The sequence below is a fragment of the Microtus pennsylvanicus genome, chromosome 3, assembly GCF_037038515.1.
Source record: "Microtus pennsylvanicus isolate mMicPen1 chromosome 3, mMicPen1.hap1, whole genome shotgun sequence".
Classification (NCBI taxonomy): Eukaryota; Metazoa; Chordata; class Mammalia; order Rodentia; family Cricetidae; genus Microtus; species Microtus pennsylvanicus.
The window spans coordinates 66,994,062-67,018,242 of NC_134581.1; the positions used below are offsets into that span (position 1 = coordinate 66,994,062).

At 43.6% G+C, this 24,181-nt stretch overlaps 1 protein-coding gene across 2 annotated transcripts in view; it reads left to right on the forward strand.

Annotated features, from left to right (window-relative positions):
• The window catches only part of Elmod1 (ELMO domain containing 1), a 54,639-nt gene extending 43,889 nt beyond the window's left edge, over nt 1–10,750 (forward strand). For both annotated transcript variants that reach the window (XM_075965883.1, XM_075965884.1), the window contains 3 exons: nt 1,004–1,054; nt 2,249–2,382; nt 9,340–10,750. In XM_075965883.1, the coding sequence (XP_075821998.1) occupies nt 1,004–1,054; nt 2,249–2,382; nt 9,340–9,512 (358 nt within the window). In that variant the 3' untranslated portion in view covers nt 9,513–10,750. The remainder of the gene's footprint in view (nt 1–1,003; nt 1,055–2,248; nt 2,383–9,339) is intronic.
• The last annotated feature ends 13,431 nt before the right edge of the window (nt 10,751–24,181 follow it).

Sequence of the window (24,181 nt, forward strand, 5' to 3'; positions counted from 1 at the left end):
ATGTATGTACTAAGGACGTGTTTCCAGCTGTCCTTCGGCAACCATGATACATTGCTGCCTTTGGGACTGATCATAGGGTCCTCAGTAACTTGAGGGATAAAGGTAGATGCGATCTTATGAGGAGAATTCTGCCTGCTGATTTCTGTTTACTTGGGGACTGTCTTATAAGTTATCAAATGAATGGAAGCTACTTGGCCTTTTGTTACATTTCAAATACAAAGGTTTCATTTAAGAAGTGCAGACACAGATTTCATTTAGTAAATATGGACCTACTGTGGACTTTCAAAGCTTTGTTGGAAAGAAAATGGACACTTCGAACATGTTTTAATTCACATGCAACTCAACTCATTTTGAAGATGAATCTGGGCAAAACTCTCCTGGGTGCCGCTTTAGTTTACTCTGTTGATTAGGAATCACACTTTATAAAAAGGAGATGTTTTAGCATGAATTCCAGCAGTTATTTGGCATCATAGCCAATCATTCACAGAGTAGGAAGCTCATTTGTGTAAATATCCAGCGTGTACTATGTTTCTGTGATTGTGTGCTGTGGTAGTCCATGAGTGTTTGCCGTGTGTCATTTGCCATCTGTTCTAGAAAATTCTCCTTTTTCCCCTCTTAGATGGATTTAAAAATTGTATGTAGCGCCAATGCTAAAGTTTGTTTTTGAGACAAGGTCTTACAATATAGCCCAGGCTAGCCTAGAACTCAAAATCTTCCTGCACTGGCTTATGTTAAAACTGTTACCTTATATTTATGTACACTACCACTAATCAGTTTGAACAGATCAACTCTATAAGCAACAATACAAGTTGGGATTGATGGGATTCAAGCAGTGTGCCCTTATGTCGCGCTTGTACTGCTGCCTATAGCACTGATATATTCAGGCTGATTAGCGCGATGATAGGGGTACATGTAACGTGTCGTTAATGGTCTAGTATACACATTCAAAGAGAGCAAGAATAAATTAAATAATAAATGTTCATTTATTTATTCATTCTTTCAGCAAATTCAGCAAAGCAGAATGGGAAAAGAAAAGGATGGATAAAGCAATTGGGTAAGTGTGGGACCATATGTGAATACTGTCAGCCCTGGCCCAGGGACAGCAAAACTAGGTTTAATTCCCAGCACCCACATGATAACTCACAACCATCTGTAACTCCAGTTCCAGAAGATCCAACGCCCCTTTCTTGCCTCTGTGTGTACCAGGCACTCACATTGTACACAGATATGCATACGGGGAAAAAAATCAATACTCATAAAATAATGAAATAAAATTTTAAAAATGTTTTACATTTTAACATTAAAAATACCGGACAACCTAGCTTAGCAGGTAAAAGAACTTGCCACCGAACCTGATGACCTGAATTTGATCCCCAGAACCTATATGTATAAGGAAAGAATGTTCCTGTCTCTTGGCTCCCACGCACATATGCCATGGCATGTGAGGTCGCATGCACACACACAAATAAGTAAACAAACAAATTGATAAATGTTCTTAATGTCCCATTCCATTCAGAAATATTTCTATGCCAGATGTACAAGAACAGAGAGAATTTAAGAATTCTGTTCTCCTTTTCTGTAGAAGAGGGACATAAAATATACCTTATGGTTTAAAATATAATAATGCCTTAAAACTTTCTCACATAAAATTTAAATTTAGAAAAGCACAGGAAAGCAGAGCAGAACTCAGCCAGCGGCCCATCCCGTCACTTTCGCACTCATAGTAAGGAAGGACTCACTGCTTTTCATTCTAGAGGTTTCCCCCTGCATCCATGTGCGCCTACACTAAATCTCGGCTTGCTCGACACAGGTGTCTTGCATTAAAGTCTCTAAGAATGTAATTTTAGTTAGCTGTAAAATTACCATAATTTAGCTAACACAGAAATTGCCGTAGTTAATTTCTCTAGAAATCTTTTTTAGCATATTTGGTAGTGTCTATGTCTTGCCATGACAAATAATGCTGTAATAAATAGTCTTACGTATAAACTTTTGTCCACTGCAGATGATCACCTACCATATGTTTGGGAGTAGAATCACCAAGCCAAAGCGTGTGAATTCTCAGTTCTCTTAGCACAGGCTACCGAGCCCTTGTGGTAGAATTAGAGGACGGGGCTTTGATGTGGTGGAGATGGACAGCTGGTTTGCCACTCTGGTGGTCTAAGAGGAATTTGGAACTCGGATTGTCGGTTTTTGAAGTGTTTATATCCCCATGTGCAACACTTTTGGTTTTTGTGGGTCGTACCTGCAGGTACTCCTTTGCAATTGTGGGCATCAATATCACCGATCTGGCATATAATCTGCTTGTGAGTGGTGCTCTAAAAACCCATTTCTACAACATCGCCCCCGAAGCACCGACGCTGTCTCACTTCCAACAAACGTTCTGTAAGTGTCCTGTTATTCAATTGTCAGTATGGATTTTTATAGAGCAGACAAGGATCAAAGCTGAGAAACCATTGTGATGGAGCTACGTTAGGCCTGGAGGAAGTTTAACTTTGTTGTCTGTTTATTTTCTCCTTTAAACACCTGCGCTTATATTTATGGGTATCATGGATTTTTCTTTTTCTCGGTTCTTATGTGATATGCATGTGTCAACTTCAGGCCTGACTTTTTGTCTGTCTCCCTCTGATTTAGCACAGCTTAACACTAAAGAATGCAACTCTAAAGACAACTTGAGTTGACTGCCAGGTCCTATGTCTTGACAGAAATGAGATTCACAAGAAGATTAGACAGTAAGGTTGAAAGACTTGCCTAAAATGTTGATCAAAAAGGTACTGGTGAAAAGTAAAGATAGAGGTTGAAACGTAAAAGGGCCTTGTGGGACGTATCCTACCTGAAGAACGAGGGTGTCACCAAAAGGAGAAACTCAGGGAAAGGAAACAAATCTCCAAATCAAGGGGAAAAAAACAGACCAGCAAGGTTGCTCTGTGGGTGAAGGTACTTGCTGCCAAGCCTGGAGATCTGAGTTTGATCCCAAGATCTATACAATGGAAGGCAAGGATCAGCTCCTGCAAGCTCTCCTCTGACCTCTCCACACACAGTCTCTCTCTCTCTCTCTCTCTCTCTCTCTCTCTCTCTCTCTCTCTCTCTCTCTCATGCTAAATAAATATCGTGATAAAACTTTAGGCCTGAAGGACAGATTTTTATATTTTAAGTTCTAAGCACCCATATAGCAGATTAAAATCTATCAAGCCAAAGTCTATATCACTGTGAGATACTTGACACTGTGGAGAGATGATGCTGAAAAATTCTAAAACTGTCACGCAAAAACTTTGGAACCAAGACCACACTGGACTTCTCCGAAGCAGCCTTTTATTCTCAAACATAATGGAGTGTTGACTACAAAAGCTTAAGATGGCACAAAGGAAATATGATTTACAATTTTAAATTATATTCCCAAGCTAACTTATCAACCAAATATTGAGTATCAAAATAAGATAGCCTTTGTTTATAAACATAAGGTCTTAAATATTTACTTCCTCATAACTTAACAAGGAAACTACTGAAAAAATGCATTGTTTCTACAAAATAAGAGAGTAACCCCAGGAAGAATAAATGAATCCAGAAAAGAAATCTTTCCAGGAGGAAAGCAAAGGGAATTCATAGGTGAAGGAAAGGGGTCCTCCCAAAACCGGTCCATGTAATAGGCTGAGAACAGATCTAGATTTGACCAAGTTCTGGAACTGAGCAAACATCTACCATGTTCAAACACATCTAGAATGCATTTGGCATCCTTACAGAAAGTGGTTTATGGTTAAATTCAATGGAAAACTAAGTAAATGAACAACGAAAGCAGTTAGACCTGGGTTAAAACCAATAAGGGGCTGAGTATGGCTGGGCGGGTGAACAGGGGCTAGAACCACATCTTCTGTAAACAGAGTTAAAAACAGCCCAGAAATGGAGTGCAGTGTGGCTGTGGTGCTGGAGAGTTTGGCAGTCAGAAGGCTCACCTGGAGTGATGCAGAGCAAGGACTACGGTAGACCAGGCTACCTCTTCATGGTGCTTGGTTTTCCCATCAGAGCATAGTAAGCTATCTGATGCCAAAGGATGCAAGTATAATTGGCAAAAAATGAAAAGGCTGTTCTTTTAAAGAAGTACTTACTTTATAACTTGTTAGTAGAAAATCTAAGCTCCTCACATGATGTTTTATAGCTCCCATTTTGACCAGTGGGTGGTTATATTCACTCCTGTAACAGTTCTGTCCCCAACAAATATGACTGGGTTTTGACCGCAGATCGGGGTCTATTCCGAGGAAGACTGGCATCAAAACAAATAAGTACAATATACTCGGAAGTAAAGATACTATTTCAAAATGCTGCAGAGGCATCTGACTGCCATCACCCACTGAGTCTGCAGCAGAGAGAGCTCCCTAAAGCAAATGCCATTTTCAGTGAGAACCAAAGGCTGGGTGGCAGAAAGTAAAGCAATGGGCACTGAATGGTACAGCCAGAGAAGTGGTGAGGACACCGGCCATAAGACAGGCATGTACAGCAGATCCAAACAACATAGTGGAGAGGGTATGAGTAGCTATGACACTGGGCGGGTATGGTTAGATAGAATACAGGAAATTTAAGAGCAGAATTTGGAACGGACCTTGAGGAGTTTTAAGCCAAGTTGGAGAGCACACGCAGAGCTAGTAACAAACAAAATCTCTTGCACCGTGATTTTGTTAGCCTTTCATAAGTTGCCTTTTTCTATAGTTTCCATCTTTCTTGGGGAAATCAGGAAAACTCTTGTGAGAGAAAATAGGACGAGTTTAACTTGAAGCGAACTGAAGGTAAATTCCTTTGGGGAAATCTATTCAGAGCTACAGAATGGACATTCCTATGAGAAGTTCTAGAACTCTGGTGAGGTGGAAGGGTTCTGCCTACAGACTTTGAATTCATCTGCTTGGAGTTAAAAATCAGAACCACACTGTAAATGACATCTCCCAGGAAAGAATCAGAGTTAAAACCAAGAAGAATTGATTGACATTTAAGGGTAGGAGAAGATGTCTTGTTCATGGCTGTATGCTCAGCCTACTGGAGTGTTTAGTAACTCTATATTGACTGGTGGATGGATGGACTGACAGAAAACATACTATAATATCATATGAGACTCTTTTCCGGGAAAAAGAGGGTGTAGCTGGCCTGGAAATGTTTTAGCCTTACCCAACTGATAGGTTTTTCAGAAGTCCTAGCCCAGATAAGTTAGCATGAAGCAGTATTTCTTATTTCCCAGGACACTCTTTGGATTTTAGAAAGAGCAGCAATCACCAACAGATTAGATTACGGTCAGAGAGACTGGGTGAATTCAGAAGAGGCCAACCATGCCCTGGATTCATTGTCCCTCCACTGGGCACGGTCACTTCTGCAACCTCCTCTGTAATACTCTTGCAATTATCTGCATCCTTGCACATGCCTCTGCTCTCTCCTAACCGGAAGCAGTGAAGCAAAACCAAGACACATTTGAGCAGCAATAAATATGCGTAGGCTTCAAATAGCAAGCTGAATTAGTATTCAAAGCAAGTATTTCATCTAGAGGAAAGGAAATAGGAATGTAATGTCTCTATTGTCCTGACTGTGCAGTCTTAGTCAGTGAACTGCTCTGCCAAGGCATTGTGTTGCAAAAAAACACCATCCTATCAAAAGCTCAACTGAATACACAACCCAACAGTAATGGGGTAAGATTAGGTATAGCGAGCTGAGGGAAGGACAAGCGCAGAAGAGGGGGTGAATTATCTGTTCCTTGACCTTCAGTGGAGAGAACTGTTAACACAGGAATAACTCCTCCCGCCCCTGCAGGAGGCAGCCTGTAGAGACAATGGGAAGATGGCCTGGTTTGGCCCTGGCTTCCAGCTGTTAACTGTGTGAGCAAGCACCGTTCAAGCTTCCTGGCTGAACCCAGGTGTCCATCTCCGTAAGGCGGAGATATAAAATCTGCTTGGCCAACCCGCAGCGCTAGGGACTGAAATGAAATGGAGACTAGAAGCAATAGATTGACTCTGCTTTCTCCCTCCTCTTTCCCCACTACTGTTAGCTTTCTCAGCTAACAAATCATTGTCAGAAATTGAATACCTATCTCTCTCTCCCTCCAAGAGACAGAGAATTAGGAAACATGAGATCCCTACCTTTCTCTCTATCCTCAGTGCCCAACAGTGTATCTGTTACAAACATAATTGGCAGATGGGGTGACCGGACAACAGGCCAAATGAATATTTGAATGTTGTGTAATAAATGAGTGGGATTTTATGATGTGTAGTTTGGAAGCCAGGTCACCATTTCTGTATTCTTAGTGCAATCATGTTATATGGTCTCTACTCATTTTCCTAATAAGATAGAGAGAGTCCCAGGGAATCTGCCTATAGGATTTGCAATTTACCTTTGTAGTTATCAAGGAAGTTTCATGAAATTGGTATTAGATTATGAAGCACCATCGTCCTCCAAAGTGGTCATTTGTAGTTGTGTGTACAATAGAAAAATGAGGGAAACAGTTGTGTCTGAGTGCTCCTGGAACTCCATGATGTAACACATCCCCTTAGGAGTGTGATGCCAGGGTGTCTGCACACTGTAGAAAAGTGGGCATCTTTACGTCCACTACAAAAAAAAAAATAAGTCATTCACTAAAAGGAGATCGAGATGCTATTCTGATTTGGTAGTCCATATCATACCTGTGCCTCAGTTTATCGCATGTCATATAAATACAGTCAAAAATACAATTAAAAAAATGGTTCCCACAGTGGCTGCTTTCTCAGTGTCAGTGGAAGTATGCTAGTGAGACTAATGGGATGGATGCACCATGGATGATTTTAATTCATAATGTTAGAAATCTGACTCTCCTAGCAAAACAACTCAAGCATGTTTATTTGAGTTCAAAGACCAGTTGGAAAAAAGTGTTTGTGTTTTATATATTAAGAAAAGAAGAAATTATAAAATCTCATTCGTTTCTTTTATAACCATATCAATTGAAATATTCCTAGAAGGAGATGGGGAGGGAGGGGTGTGAAAAAAATAGAGTCTTCTAGATCTTAGGTTTTAAACTGCAATGACCGAGATTCATCTGGTTGAATCTGGGTGGATCTGTGTATTTAACAAATCACCCCAGGCTATTCCTGAGATATTTTAGGAGCTCTCCAGTCACTGAAATGGACATAAGATTGAGTTCCTGTGGGTGAGTAGGAGACAGGGGTCAGGAGAAACAGTGCTGTCATCACACATTGAAACAACTGGGACATAGGGCCGCCACCATCACTCACTACATGTGAGCCATGATGGGGAGACCAGATGCGTACCCTGCAGAGAAGACAAGTGCTGGGCACAATGCACACTGCAAGCATCAGAGGATTAGATTTGGTCCATGAGGTACAGGCCAGCAGCTTTCTACACAGGGATCTTCTAAGACTCTTGGGCTGAAGCAGGAAGATTACAAATTGAAGACTAGCCAGGACGCCATACCAAGGCCTTAAAAAATAATCCCCTCATCTATGTAACTGTCAATGTTTTTCTGAGAGATACCAAAGCCTGGAATTCTTTCCCCTACTCATCCCTCCTGGGTTCTCTTTATAGAGAAAAATAAAAGAGCTGAGAGCCCAACCAAGGTCCTCTACAGCATTCTATCTGTATTTTCTGGCACCTTCTCAAGTTAGAACAAAGAAGAACTTATATAACATTCACCTTTTCTTTTTCTAAACTGAGATTATTTTCTTTTTTCTAATTTATAGAGAAGTCTGCCATTGCATGGGGATTTACTACATACAAACAAATATATAATATTGCCTTTTAAAGGAAATATTCACATTTCAATTATTTTAGATGTGTGTTGAAACAAGCAATGGGATGGAAGGAAGGATAAAATGGGGAAGAGAAAAACAATAAACAGATTCTTGCTTCAAATGCTTAGCATTTATTCTAAAAAAAAAAATCAACTCCAGAGTGTTCATAGATAACAACTTTGAAACACAAAAGCATTTGAATATGGAATTGGGCTTTGGAAAGAAGTATTATTAGCAATTTCATGAAGCTCGATCACGAGTCTGCGTAGCTTAGATTTGATTTATAGTTCTTACTGTCTCATAATAGGTGGTTAAATGCATTTGTTTGATGTGTCAGGGTAATTTAAAATTTTAGTTAAATTGAGTATCAAGAGGACAAAAGGCAGAGTGGAGTAATTTTGAAAGACGGAATCACTGTGTAATTTAGTTGGGAGGGAAGGATGAAGGAGTCACTGTCAGCTTTTTAGAAAAAGTTATTTTATAAAGTGAGATTCAAATTTAAAAAAAAAGAATAAGTTCTGGGGACAGGGTGGCTCACTGTGTAAGGCACTTGCCTTGCAAACACAAGGACCAGAGCACAGATCCCCAGAACCCACACAAAGACCAAGTAGACGTGATGGCCCATCTGCAGTTCCCGTGCTCAGGAGGCGAGGACAGATCCCCAGAACAAGCTAGCTAGATAGATTAACTGAAGTAGCAAGCCCTGGGTTCACGCTGGAGACTCCACCTCAATACATAGGCTGGAGAGTGGACACTTAACACCTAATATTCTCCCCGGTCCCTACAATGTGTGCACATGCATGTACACATACCTACATTCCTGCAACAAACATACACAAATAAATGTAGTTTTAAGTATTTAAAAATATTTTTTGAAATACTTGAAAATAAAGGCATGGTGGCCCATATTTTTAATCCCAACATTCAAGAGGCAAAGGCAGGTGGATTTCTGTGAACTGAGGCCAGCCTGGTCTACACAAGTTCCAGGTCAGCCAGAGCTACATAGACCTTGCTTCATAAAGGAAGGAAGGGAGGGAGGAAGGTAGCAAGGGTGGGAGAGAGAGAGGAGGGAAGGAGGGAGGGAGGAAAGAAACCAGACATCAAAGTTGAGCTGGAGAGATTGCTCAGTGGTTAAGAACTCTGACTGCTTGCTCTTCCAGAGGATCCAGATTCGATTCCCAGAACCCACATAGCAGCTTATAACTGTAACTCCAGTCCCAGGGAACCCAATGCCCTCTTCTGACCTCCAAGGGACACCGCATAGTGTGGTACACAGACGTACATCACAGGCAAACACTCATAAACATAAAAAAAAAGAGTTTAATTAAGAAAAGAGAATATTTTCCCAATGTGATTCATATTCAAGAAGTGACAGAATTGGTTTGCCCTCCTACTTTGTGGAACTAAAAATGTCTCTAATGTTAGCAGCAAAAGGAGAAAACAAAATAGGCAACTTGGTAGCTTCTACTCCACTGGCCATAATAAACTTGGTGTTTCATGTGAACTCCACAGAGACTGTTGCCTTGGTCTAACTCATCCGCAGTGGTTTGAGGTGTGGCTAAGGACTATCTCACTGTCTTATCCCTAACAGGCTATTTGATGCACGAGTTTCACAAGTTTTGGATCGAGGAGGACCCCATGGACATAATGGAATTTAACCGTGTACGGGAGAAATTCCGCAAGAGGATCATAAAACAGCTGCAGAACCCAGACATGGCCCTGTGCCCGCATTTTGCTGCATCTGAGGGTTTAATCAACATGTAGTGCCCGCGCCGGTTTCAATGGGTCCCCCAGAACACTGCCTCATTGTTGTCTTAGGTCTCTGCTTAGGTGACAGCTCACACACCGAATGCACATAGCGACTATACATATATAAATATATGCATGCCTTTTGGTACAGTATTTTCATCTCTTGGTCATAATTCCAAGATCCCCCAAATACCACTCTTTCTGGGGTATCTACCCTCCAGGGACTGCTCATATTGTGGCATCCTGCAGTGTTAGCATCCGTCCTTGACACCCAGGTATGGAGAAAGTTTTCTATTTTTTTAGATTTGTTCCTCCCCTCATCGTTCAATATTAAAAATGTGTAATAATTCTCTAGCTGTAATTTGTATGTAAGAGATTTAACTGGACCACATTCTGTGTTCATATTTATTAAAAATGCTTCATGAGGACTGCTGCTAGCTTCTCAAACTGGGTTCACGCTTGGACCCCATTCTGGTAAAGTATAAGACTTTCAAATAATACAGACAGACACATGATAAGCCAAACTCTTCCTGCACATATAGCTGCACTTCACCAAACTGTAATGAGGCTATTAAGAAATTAGCTTAACTAGGAGTCAGCCTTGTGTGAAATCCGGCAGACCTGTAGCCTAACTTAACCACAGTTGCAACTGTGCTGTAGCCATCAGGATAGAAACTTACCTTATTCCCATCACTTCACGGCTTGGGTGTGTAAATATGTATATGATTGTGGAGCCCCAGAAAAGAAGCCATATCTTCCCAAGGCTGCAAAGGGTTTCTCACTGCCTGCCTCTTGCTGAACCCAGAGTTAGTCCTTAGCGCTACCCCGATGCGAGCATCTTTGCTTAGGGGATTGAGGTCTGACTGGTTTGTTTTCTAGGTTGAGGGGCAATATTTTAACTTTTTTCAGGAAAACGTGTTACAACAAAGGAACCTGAGCAATGATTCTATCATGCACTATTTCTTGAAATTAGCATCCTTGTAACAGTGGAAGAAGTTGCTTGGGAGAAGAAAAATGAAACCATCCTCCAACTGCTAAGAATCATCTTCTTCAAAATGTGATTTAGTTTGGAATTATGATTGTAGTCTGTTGAATAGTATTTACCATGGTATTTCATACCCATGGTATTTTATACTTTGGGACTATTGATTTTAGTATTACTAGATGTTTGTGTAATCACTTGCTTATTTAAATGAATTTTGAGTACTGCCTACTGTCAGTATATGAATAAATTACATATCATTCTACAGTAACGGAGAGTGTGTGTCATTTGGGTGCCTTTGTACTCTGTAGGTCTTCAGATATGCAAACGCGTGAGTGGGTGGACTGTCAAAGACAAGCGACTGGTTATAAATTACTGTCTTCAGAGCAGCCAGGTGTAACCGGCTGAGAGATTCCCTTAATCTTGAGGTCCGGCAATGCTTTAATGAATAAGACTTCTTTTTTTTTTCTTTTTAAGAATCTCACTATGTAACCCTGCCTGGCCTGAAATTCACTGTGTAGACTACACTGGCCTGGAATTCAGATATTCACCTGCCTCCAACACCAGTTAAATTAGGATTAAAGGCATACATCACCATGCCTTAACCCTCTTACCTTTCCTTAATGACATCCTATGAAATCTGCCTTGATTATTGCAAGACGTCTGATTTTTAAGAACCCTCCGCTGCCTGTTGCTGCTTGGTAGGATTTCTCTACTCTAGGGTTATCATCCTTTCTTTCTCAGGCCTGGGGTCAGGTGGTAACACTTCTACTGCCTCTCCTTCAACCTGTGCCCTCTGTTAGACAGCGAGAAGAGGAGCGTCAGTGGATGCTTAGCGCACACCAAGAATAATATCTCCAGAAGTGAAAGCTACCCGCCGAGTGGACGGTCTGCCTTGAGCGTACAGTGCTTGCACCTGCCGGCGCAGGCATCGTTCCACAGGCAGGGCAGGCTTGGCCAACTACATGTGTGCACTGCCTCTTCCTATTTCCTGTGGTCCTCTATCAGCAGTGCAGCGTGACAAGCATGTGGTACTCTTCTGCTCAGGCAGAGACACCTCACGTTGCCAAGCTAAGGCATTCCCCTCCCTGCTCCTTAGCTGCTTTCGATAGTATCTAAACATGGCTGCACAGCTTCAGGATGAACGGTTGCTGCCAGCTCCTTCAGGGTATTATTAGCCTTCTCATTCACACCTCGTTGTAGGAGATGCAGTCTACCCAGTAACACAGAGCGAGGTGAGAAAAAGAAAAGGAGAAGGTTTCGGGAGCATCAGAGACGCGTGATGTATGCTATGTGTGTATGTGGTTCCCAGGGGAATCTTTAGCTTGCCTCATATTTATCCCGTTGAGCAAGGGTTGACCACATAAAATGTAAATTGTGTAGCACATTTCCTTCAAGTTTTCTGAAACACTACTTGATACATGATTTTTAAAACATGTCTAGTTTGCGATGCAGGGAAAGAAATAAAAAATACTCTTTGAAGCATCACTTCTAAAGCGAGACTTTGGCTGGATTCACCTCCTTCTCACAGTTCTTGTTATTGTGCTGCAGTGAAGAACATTTGCCTGGTAACCCATCCTCTTCTCTGTATCTGCAAAGAAGCCTAAATAGGCGTCATTCCAAAGACTGGGAGGGATGCCTTTACATTAAGTATATCTTCCAAATCAGATGATGTTTGAGAGGATAGAGAAAACAGAAAGCAGAAATTCTTAGTTCACTGAGCCCAGAGCCACCTGGCAAAACCTGTGGCACAATAGTGCATGCTCTGCCAAAGCATTGCCTCCAGCTCTCCTGGGAGCATAGTCAGGGAACGCTCTAAGTCGGAGACAACACAGAAAAACAGAGCCAAGTGAAACATCACGCCCTGGAAAGAGGTTCCAACATGGATTCCATTTCTAAGGCTAGCATTTAGTGAGTGAGCTCCAGGGCCATATGTCAGGACCCTGCCAGCCCTGACCTTGCATGACTTCAGCTCCCTGACAGCCTCTGAAGCTGGGTAGCTTCTCTTCTTGCTTTTCTTTTCTTCCTTTTCTAAATTACTAAATTCATTTCTTTTATTTTATGTGTGTTTTGTATACATGTATTATGTGTGCATGCTTGGTGCCCATGAATGTCAGAAGAGGGTATCAGATGGTTGTAGACTACCGTGTGGTGGGAATTGAACCCAAGTCCTCTTTAGAGCAACCAGGGCTCTTAACCTCTGAGACATCTTTCCAGCACCCCCATACCCGTCAACCCCCACCCCCACTTTTCTTAACAGGCAGGCATATAGGATTTCAATGCAGTGCCAAAGGACTCAAGACAGGCAAGGAAATGAGTAAGGCATGCTACCTCACACTCATGATCCCTGTACAGAGGAGGCTGAAGCAGAATCATAAGTTCCAGGCCAGACTGGCCTACAGAGTAAGATCCTATCTCAAAATCAAAAAGTAGAGGCAGAAGAAGCAAAGGAGAAGGAAGAGGAGAGAGAGAGAAAGGGAAGGTGGAAGAGGAGAAGGAGTGCTAAGCTAACCTTGAACCCATGCCAGAAAGTCAAGACTTCTATTCATTATATCTTCTATCTTAGTGGGGATTTCTATTGCTGTGAAGAAATACCATGGCCATGGCAACTCTTATAAACATATTTAATCATGGTGGCTGGCTTACAGTTCAGAGATTCAGTCCATTATCATCATAGTGGGAAGCAAGGCAGCAAGCAAGCAGACATGGTGCTGGAGAAGGAGCTTAGAGTTCTTTTATCTTGACTCACAGGCAACAGGAAGTGGTCTGAGTTACTGGGAAAGGCTTGAGCATGCATATATGAGACCTCAAAGCCCACTCCCACAGAGTCAGACCTCCTCCAATAAGGCCCTACCTACTCTAACAAAGCCACACACCCTGATAGTGCCACTTCCTCTGGGGGCCATTTCTTCAAACCACCACACTCTCCACTTAGAATTCTACACTACTGCCTGGGTTTCTGGTGGATTGTAAATACAGCTGTTCATGCCTTGCTCCTAAGTGATAGCACGTTAATATTTCTCACTCAGATACCTGCAAAGTAAATTCATGCCTACAGTTGCTGTTGCATTTTCCAATTTCCCATTTGCCTTTGAAAAATTCCCTGCTTTGCTACACAAACCATTATGGCGGCATCCTAAGTTTCTTTGTCACCTGCCTCCTTGGGGAAGAAAGCTGGCTTCCCTTCTTCCTGCTTCCCGGTGGGAAGCCTCAGCAAGATGGGTTGGCAGAGCCTGGGCTGGGCCATGTTCAGGTCAGATACTACTGGGCATGTCTGTGGAAAAGGAAGCATCTGAGATGGTTACTATGTGGACTCCTCATTAATAATGCATCCCCTCCTCCCACCCATCCCACTGACCTGGCGCAGCCTCCAGAATGCTGCTGCTTACACTAACAAGTATGATGTCATCTGTTAATATTCCTGGGATACTTCACAGGTACACAACAGACGTGGTAGGGAAAGAAGTCAGAGAAAGGTCACAGATCAATAGTTATTTTTTATCTAAATACCTAGGATGGTGCTATGCTTTTATGGGAAGCCATAGAAGAAAATTCATGACAATTTGGAACGTAAAGCAAAGACGAGAGAGACCAAGATTAAGTTTGGCAAAACCCAGGCCTGAAGAGATGGCTGAGTGGGTAAGAGCCTTTTTCTACGAGCTTGAGGACTTGAGTTTGAATCCCCAGAACCCATGTAAAAAGTTACATGCATGCGGTGGATGGAGACGGGTGGATCCAGAGAACTCACTGGCCAAGCTAGCCTAGCTGAATGGTGAGCTCCTGGTTCAGCTAGAGACCCTGTCTCAAAGTAACACAGAGAGCATAGGAAAGGCATCTGGAATCCTGCCCTGGCTTCTGCATATATGTGTACATGCATGTACGCCTGTATTCCCATGTGAACACGCAGCAGACACACACTCTTAAAAAGAAAAAGTTAAACCCTTCCTACCCTGCAAGTCAACATTTCCATTGATGATTGTTGCCTACAGTACATACAAAGGCTCAAATAAATTGCTTTTATTCAGGACATTTCTAACTCCAGAATCCAAAAATGAAAAAAGCATACGATTTGAATTCAAGTGTAGAGAGCCTCCCACCTTGTTTTTTATGTTTTGTTTCATTTCAGAACAAGCAAGAAAACAACTGTCAGAGCTGTAGCAAGCCTGGAAGACTGGACCTGGTTGCCCACTGACTGGGCTCAGCCCTCATGCCTGGGACATCATGGCATCTGGAGAATGTTGTTCTGAGCAAGGAAATACATCTCACAGCTTGTGAGACGCTGAAAGGAGGTGTAAATGTTCTGTTAGGGCAGGGAGGGGCCACCAGTGACTCCTGATTTGCCCAAGACTCCCAAACAGAGCTCCACAAAGCTTTTGAGAAACCTCCTCATATCAGAGCACACTACATTTTTGTCATAGTGGTTCCCTGTGCCAAGTGTGTACCAACAACAGGGAAGTGGGACAGTCATAGTGATGTCCCTGTGCCGAGTGTGTACAACAACAGAGAAGGGGGACAGTCATAGTGATGTCCCTGTGCCATGTGTACAACAACAGGGAAGGGGGACAGTCATAGTGATGTCCCTGTGCCGAGTGTGTACAACAACAGGGAAGTGGGACGTCATAGTGATGTCCCTGTGCCGAGTGTACAACAACAGGGAAGTGGGGACAGTCATAGTGATGTCCCTGTGTCATGTGTACAACAACAGGGAAGTGGGGACGTCATAGTGATGTCCCTGTGCCATGTGTACAACAACAGGGAAGTGGGGACAGTCATAGTGATGTCCCTGTGTCATGTGTACAACAACAGGGAAGTGGGACGTCATAGTGATGTCCCTGTGCCGAGTGTACAACAACAGGGAAGTGGGACAGTCATAGTGATGTCCCTGTGCCGAGTGTGTACAACAACAGGGAAGTGGGACGTCATAGTGATGTCCCTGTGCCGAGTGTACAACAACAGGGAAGTGGGACAGTCATAGTGATGTCCCTGTGCCGAGTGTGTACAACAACAGGGAAGTGGGACGTCATAGTGATGTCCCTGTGCCATGTGTACAACAACAGGGAAGGGGGACAGTCATAGTGATGTCCCTGTGCCGAGTGTGTACAACAACAGGGAAGTGGGACAGTCATAGTGATGTCCCTGTGCCGAGTGTGTACAACAACAGGGAAGTGGGACAGTCATAGTGATGTCCCTGTGCCGAGTGTACAACAACAGAGAAGTGGGGACGTCATAGTGATGTCCCTGTGCCGAGTGTGTACAACAACAGAGAAGGGGGACGTCATAGTGATGTCCCTGTGCCATGTGTACAACAACAGGGAAGTGGGACAGTCATAGTGATGTCCCTGTGCCGAGTGTGTACAACAACAGGGAAGTGGGACGTCATAGTGATGTCCCTGTGCCGAGTGTACAACAACAGGGAAGTGGGGACAGTCATAGTGATGTCCCTGTGCCATGTGTACAACAACAGGGAAGTGGGGACGTCATAGTGATGTCCCTGTGCCATGTGTACAACAACAGGGAAGTGGGACGTCATAGTGATGTCCCTGTGCCGAGTGTACAACAACAGGGAAGGGGGACAGTCATAGTGATGTCCCTGTGCCGAGTGTACAACAACAGAGAAGTGGGGACGTCATAGTGATGTCCCTGTGCCAAGTGTGTACAACAACAGGGAAGTGGGGACGTCATAGTGATGTCCCTGTGCCATGTGTACAACAGAGAAGTGGGGACGTCATAGTGATGTCCCTGTGCCATGTATACAACAACAGGGAAGTGGGACGTCATAGTGATGTCCCTGTGTCATGTGTACAACAACAGGGAAGGAGGACGTCATAGTGATGTCCCTGTGCCATGTGTACAACAACAGAGAAGTGGGACAGTCATAGTGATGTCCCTGTGCCATGTGTACAACAACAGGGAAGTGGGACAGTCATAGTGATGTCCGTGTGCCGAGTGTGTACAACAACAGGGAAGTGGGGACGTCATAGTGATGTCCCTGTGCCAAGTGTGTACAACAACAGGGAAGTGGGACAGTCATAGTGATGTCCCTGTGTCATGTGTACAACAACAGGGAAGGGGGACAGTCATAGTGATGTCCCTGTGCCGTGTGTACAACAGGGAAGTGGGACAGTCATAGTGATGTCCCTGTGCCAAGTGTGTACCAACAACAGGGAAGTGGAACAGTCATAGTGATGTCCCTGTGCCATGTGTACAACAACAGAGAAGTGGGACAGTCATAGTGATGTCCCTGTGCCGTGTGTACAACAACAGGGAAGGGGGACAGTCATAGTGATGTCCCTGTGCCGTGTGTACAACAACAGGGAAGGGGGACAGTCATAGTGATGTCCCTGTGCCGTGTGTACAACAACAGAGAAGGGGGACGTCATAGTGATGTCCCTGTGCCATGTGTACAACAACAGGGAAGTGGGACAGTCATAGTGATGTCCCTGTGCCATGTGTACAACAACAGGGAAGTGGGGACGTCATAGTGATGTCCCTGTGCCATGTGTACAACAACAGGGAAGTGGGACAGTCATAGTGATGTCCCTGTGTCATGTGTACAACAACAGGGAAGGAGGACGTCATAGTGATGTCCCTGTGCCATGTGTACAACAACAGAGAAGGGGGACGTCATAGTGATGTCCCTGTGCCGAGTGTGTACAACAACAGGGAAGTGGGACAGTCATAGTGATATCCCTGTGTCATGTGTACAACAACAGGGAAGTGGGACGTCATAGTGATGTCCCTGTGCCATGTGTACAACAACAGGGAAGTGGGACAGTCATAGTGATGTCCCTGTGCCATGTGTACAACAACAGGGAAGTGGGGACGTCATAGTGATGTCCCTGTGCCATGTGTACAACAACAGGGAAGTGGGGACAGTCATAGTGATGTCCCTGTGCCATGTGTACAACAACAGAGAACTGGGGACGTCATAGTGATGTCCCTGTGCCATGTATACAACAACAGAGAAGGGGGGACGTCATAGTGATGTCCCTGTGCCATGTGTACAACAACAGGGAAATGGGGACAGTCATAGTGATGTCCCTGTGCCATGTGTACAACAACAGGGAAGTGGGACAGTCATAGTGATGTCCCTGTGCCATGTGTACAACAACAGGGAAGGGGGACGTCATAGTGATGTCCCTGTGCCATGTGTACAACAACAGGGAAGGGGGACGTCATAGTGATGTCCCTGTGCCATGTGTACAACAACAGGGAAGTGGGGACAGTCATAGTGATGTCCCTGTGCCATGTGTACAACAACAGAGAACTGGGGACGTCATAGTGATGTCCCTGTGCCATGTATACAACAACAGAGAAGGGGGGACGTCATAGTGATGTCCCTGTGCCATGTGTACAACAACAGGGAAATGGGGACAGTCATAGTGATGTCCCTGTGCCATGTGTACAACAACAGGGAAGTGGGACAGTCATAGTGATGTCCCTGTGCCATGTGTACAACAACAGGGAAGGGGGACGTCATAGTGATGTCCCTGTGCCATGTGTACAACAACAGGGAAGGGGGACGTCATAGTGATGTCCCTGTGCCATGTGTACAACAACAGGGAAGGGGGACGTCATAGTGATGTCCCTGTGCCATGTGTACAACAACAGGGAAGGAGGACGTCATAGTGATGTCCCTGTGCCATGTGTACAACAACAGAGAAGGGGGGACCGTCATAGTGATGTCCCTGTGCCATGTGTACAACAACAGAGAAGGGGGACCGTCATAGTGATGTCCCTGTGCCATGTGTACAACAACAGAGAAGGGGGGACCGTCATAGTGATGTCCCTATGCCGAGTGTGTACAACAACAGAGAAGGGGGGACCGTCATAGTGATGTCCCTGTGCCATGTGTACAACAACAGGGAAGTGGGACAGTCATAGTGATGTCCCTGTGCCGAGTGTGTACAACAACAGGGAAGTGGGACAGTCATAGTGATGTCCCTGTGCCATGTGTACAACAACAGGGAAGGGGGACAGTCATAGTGATGTCCCTGTGCCATGTGTACAACAACAGGGAAGTGGGGGCATCAACAGGCTTAAGCTGACAGAGAGTTACTCATGCTTTTACAATTTCTGGAGAATAACAGGAAAAATCCTGGCAACTGGAAGGGGACCTTCCTAGTGTCGGTGCTTCTAGCCTTCCTTAGGGCAATGACTCAACCTGTCTGACTTTGCTTTTATGCCCATAACAAATCAATAACAATCATTCCTCCTGAGAGAATTATGGAAAGCTTGAGAATCAAATACGATATTATTAATTAAAGTGTTTGGCGGCTTCAAAGTTATAAACACCTGTTTAATTGTGGTTTGGTTTGTATGTATTCGGGTTTTGGCTAGGAATTAACACCAAGAGAAAAATCTATAAGATTTATCCTTATAGCCAATATTGCCATTAATTTACTTCAGCAAATATTTATTGAGAAATTATTTCTGTGCTGGGCATCAGGCCAAGTCTGGGGATCAAATGGGAAGCTTTGCTCTCAAGTGCATCAGAGTCCAAAACTAGGAACTTTTCCAAATCTAGCGTGTGTACCCCAAGCATGAATAATGACAGAGAAGAACAACCTGAGGTCTCCCTCAAACCCGCGGAATGAGACTGTCACGTTAACTCCCTCGCTGGGTGATTTGTGTGCACACAAGGCTGAGGAGCTCTGCTCTGGAGGTATTGATCCCGTGGCTCTCCACTGAAACCTGACAAGGTTTGGCTGCAAATGTGAATGACCCGGAAAAGCAGCATCGGTTCTCTCTGTTTTCTCTCCACTCTTGTCAGTACAACTTGACACTGTGCCTCCCTCAGCAGTGTAGCTATTTCCTCAGACTTGGCAGATCCTCTCCTGGGAGCAGGGAGGGCGTGTTGGAGGAAGGCCACTTGTTCGTCCTGGCCACCCACAACCCAAATAATGACACAGAAACCATATTATTTAAATCACTGCTTGGCCCATTAGCTTTAGCTTCTTATTTGCTAACTCTTGCATCTTAATTTAACCCATTTCTAGTAATCTGTGTATCACCACAAGGTCGTGGCCTACCAGCAAAATTTCAGCGTGTCTGTCTCCAGCAGAGGCTCCATGGCTTCTCTCTTACTCTGCCTTCTCTCTCCCAGCATTCAGTTTAGCTTTTCCCACCTAGCTCTGTTCCACCCTATCAGGCCAAGCCAGTTTTCTCTACTCATTAATGGTAATCACAGCATACAGAGGGGAATCTCACATCAAGGGAGCTTCTTGGGACTTAGCTGGGAAAGGAGACTTACCAGATTCCCAGGGCTAAAGAAATTATGACATTTGCAAGGCCTCTCTCTCCCCACGGTTGTATAAGCAGTAACAATAACAAAGGAGACTGGTGGGCTGATCTGCCTGAAAGTTATACACCGAGCTCCGGTGCTGCAGCCTCCTGGGAGTCATCACCCATTCTGGGGTGGGCTTTTGGTGCTGTAGTTGTCATGAGTCATCCCTGTTCCTGTAAGTCACCCCCAATCTCTGATCCTGTATGTAACTTCAGTGAACTCCCCAGTTCACTAGGCTAGGTTTTGGTGGGATGATTTATTTGGTCTATGTCAGTAGACTTGGTTCATGTCAAATAGAAAAACTCACACAACAGCCACTGTTGTAAAAAGGCTGTGCATTCCTTTGTCACTCATCTCATGGTACAGCCAAGTGGGCATGGTGAAGGGACAGGAGCACCATCAGAGCAAGTATTTCCTGTCAGCCTCATAACCACGGCTCTCCTCTTAAAGGGAATAAGAGATAGCTTTTTTTTTTTCTGGAGCCCTTTTGAGTGACCGTGGCCTAGGAACACAGATTTGGGTTACCCCAAATTCCATGTTCCAACATGGAAGCAGTTTCACAAAGCTAGTTTTCCAGAACAAAGAGAGTTATAAATCATGGCCATTTTAAAATATGTTGGTGGGTATGCCAGAGAGACAAATATAGTGAGATGCGGGAAGGTTTCCTATAGGTCCAAGGCGACATCTGATGACATTCTTAGCTTGTGGGTTGGTAGAAGCTAGAAGTCTGCTAAGTTAACAGATTCCGAGAGGTTTTAATCTATTAGTCACGAGACGTTAGTACCAATACAGAGGTGGGCAAGGAGTGGCTGTTCCTGGGGAGCTAGGACCAGCCCAAGCTGAGGCTAGCCTTTGCACCTGAGACCTTCCGGTCTCTCCACAGCCCTGACTTTCTAATCAGCCAATCGGTCTCTGCAGACACAGCTTCTTTCAGGGGATTTTATTCACACTTCCCACTGGTACGTTCCCCAGGGGTTTCCTGCAGTAGGCAAAGCTGGTGTTGCAGGTACAGACCCCCACTGGAGGGCTTTCTTTGAGTTTTCTTCTCTTGAGGTGTCTGCCAGGATGTCCAGCCTCCTAGCTGCTGGTAAAAGCCAGAAGACTCTACATTTTTACCACTATAATAAAACCATCCAGTTGTAGCTTGGCAACTGTTTTCATCTGCTTGGGCTACCATTCACAATACCATAGACAGGGAGGCTTAATCATTCTCACTGATTTGGAGGCCAGAGGTCCAAAATCAGCATGTCAGGACAGGCACGCCTTGGTGACGGCCACCTTCTAATTTGTGCCCATGTGGCCTCCTTTGTGTTCACATGGAGACATAGCAATCTTTTATTACAAGAACACCGATCCCATTGGATTAGAGTCCCACCCTTATAAGCTCTTTAATCTTAATTATTCTCAGATAAAGTTGCATTAGACAGTAGGGCTTCAGTGTATGAATGTGTGTAGGGCACACACAATTCAATCTTCAGTAGTAATTTTTTGTGTAGAAGTTATTGGAAGTCTGAGCCTTGCACATGCTGGAGTGGATCCAGAACCCTGAAGTCACCAATTCTACCAAAAAAAAAAAAAAAAAGAAAGAAAGAAAAGAAGAAAAAAAACTCTACTTATCCTATTAACCCTGTTTTAAAAGAACATCAAAATATTTTAATAATAAGATATAATCAATATTTAAATCAAAAGACTAACAGTAATCTGATTCTTTTTTGTGATCTATAATATAATGTATGAAAATTCAATTTAAAATACTCTCCAGGGGCTGGAGAGATGGCACAATGGCTAAGTGCACTGACTGCCCTTCCAGAGGACCCAGGTTCAATTCCCAGCACCCTCATGGCAGCTCACAATTGTCTGGAATTTCCGTTCCCAGGGATCTGACACATTCACACCAATGTACATGAAATAAAGTTAAAATAAATTATTTTTTTTAAAAACTTACTATCCAATTACAATTTTTCAATGCTGTTATCAAATCATAGGTTTGGGGTTACATTTATCTGTACTGTAAGCCACATCGATGAATTAAGAGGTATGAATATGCAAATGTGTGAGGCTCTCTCTTCTTAATTACTCCTATTTATTCAAGTGTGAGTCTGCATGAATGGCCTAAATAGGATTTTTCTAAAACACTCCTCATTTTCTGTGGGCTTATTTTTTGTTTATTAACAGTTTTAGATCATATGAATTCTTTTTTAACCAAGCTCTCAGTAGGATTTTTATGAAGCCTCTAATAATCTTGTCTCAAAACAAACATCTTTCAAGAATGATATGAACAGATCATGTCTAACCTACATTCTCTTCCTGCCATGATGTTCTATGTAATTAGAATGCCATGTGGCCATCAGAAAACTAATGCGGATACAATTCGACTAGCTTACTTAATTCCACCAATTTTTACATGAATTAAAGTGTCTGTTGTTTAGTTTTAAGTTAATTTAACATGAAGGCAGATTTGCACCATCACCAACCCTGACAATATTTAGAACAATTCCATCACCATAATGATTCTCTGTGTTAATAGTATTATGCAAAATGTAATTGCTTTTTGGGGTTATTATGGGTAAAATTAATGAATTTGGGGAAGAAAGCTGCTTTGTGCTGTCCTTTAGTATCTGCATCCCCTTTCTGCCCAAACCCCGGTCTCTGCATCTCAACGGTCACTAATTTGTTCTCTTTATCTACTGTTGGATCACCTCAAGTCATAAATGGAATTACACAGTATATATGCTTTTTTCTTTTAGTGTTTATTATTTTAAGTTATGAGTGTGTGTGTGTGTGTGCGCGCGCGCTTGTGAGAGTGTGTGCCCGTAGAGGCATTGGATCCTCTGGAACTGGAGTTACAGTCAGCTATAAGCCACCTGACATGGATGCTAGGACTCACACTCGGGTCCTCTGGGAGAGCAGTAAGCACCCTAACTCCTGGGCCATCTCTCCAGCTCCGATTTCTCTAAACTGGTTTTATCACTCAGTGTAATTCCCTTCAGATCCATCCCAGTCATGTGTTGACATACATCAATAGTTCACTCCCTGAAGGAACTGCTAGGTGGTAGGCCTTGGGATAATGAAGTATCCAGTGACTGTCATAGCAATATGATATGGTCAGATCACATTTAAAAAATTGTCTCTGCTTCATGCATGAGCAAAAAGTGGGAAGTTAGTAGAAAAAGAAGCAAAAGGAACAGTGGTACCCAAGTAAGAGACCCTGAGGGCCCAAATCGAAGCAGACACTGAGGGAATAAAGTACCTTGTCTCTTCTAGAAAACCATCCATGTTAGAACAACACAAAATACGTAAAAATCCATAGGGCTTGGAAACTGATGGGTGCAGCAGTTAGCTGGGAGGAGGGCAGGGTGATTCTGGGAAGTTCTGAGGGCAGCAGCTCCCAGTCACTAGCTCCCTACCCCATGCTAGCCCTTGAGTCAAGTTGTTTGCATCCATTGTCTCATTCACTGTAGAGCTACCTCAGGGAATGCTGCTTTTATCTGTCCTTTATAGACTGAGAAACTGAGGCAAAGCAAAGCTGAGGGCTGTGCTCCAAGCTCTCCAGCTGCTAACTAGCAAGGCCAGTTTTTCTGGCTTTCTTCAGGTCTTTATTAGGCAACCAGAGAGTAGATCCCATTTGTTAAGCTTTATTCTGTAAAATGATTTGGACGAAAATATGCCAAGATTATTGTGTTGGAGTAATAAGGTTAGAAGTTACTTTTACTGTATATGTATCTTATATTTTTCCATGTCTTCTTCCCTGAGCACATAGGGTATCCATAATCTGAAGAAATCTGGTTTTACTTGAATAATAAGATAATACTCTCTGAGAAAGCAAGCACAGCCTCGGGAGGCTAAATTTATGCATGTTCTTTGGCAAGGAAGAAGCTGTCTTCAGCAATGAGGCCTAGGAGTGCGAGCCAAGCCTGAGGATATTCCCAGTCTTGGCAGACAGAAACCCTGGGTGGGTGCTCACCCAGTTCCGCCTCTGCTCAGTCATTTTCATTACCTTGAGCTTCTCCTCATCTCGTTGGCTCACAGAGACCACTGGGTTTTGCTTTGTTGGGTTTTGTTATTACTGTTATTTTATCAGTAATAATTTCAGGCAGTGAAGCGAAAATTCCTGAAAGTTCATCCTCTGCCAACACCTCATAAAATCTCGGGATAATGGCATCATGAATATGTATGTCTTGCTATTGTCACTGCTTTGGGGAATGACAGTTTCAGCTCAAGTGACTGTATTCATTTCCCTGCCGGTGCTCAAGCCTGCGTAGTCTGCTTTAGTTCAACCGTGACTATTCCACCTAGGTCCTCGCTCGCAGTCATGAGTTTCACACACCCTAGAGCAGCCTTGCTTATGCCTCTATTGTGGAGGGGGAAGACCCCTCCCAGAAGTGCTCATTTTCCCTGCTCCTGTGCAGTAGTGAT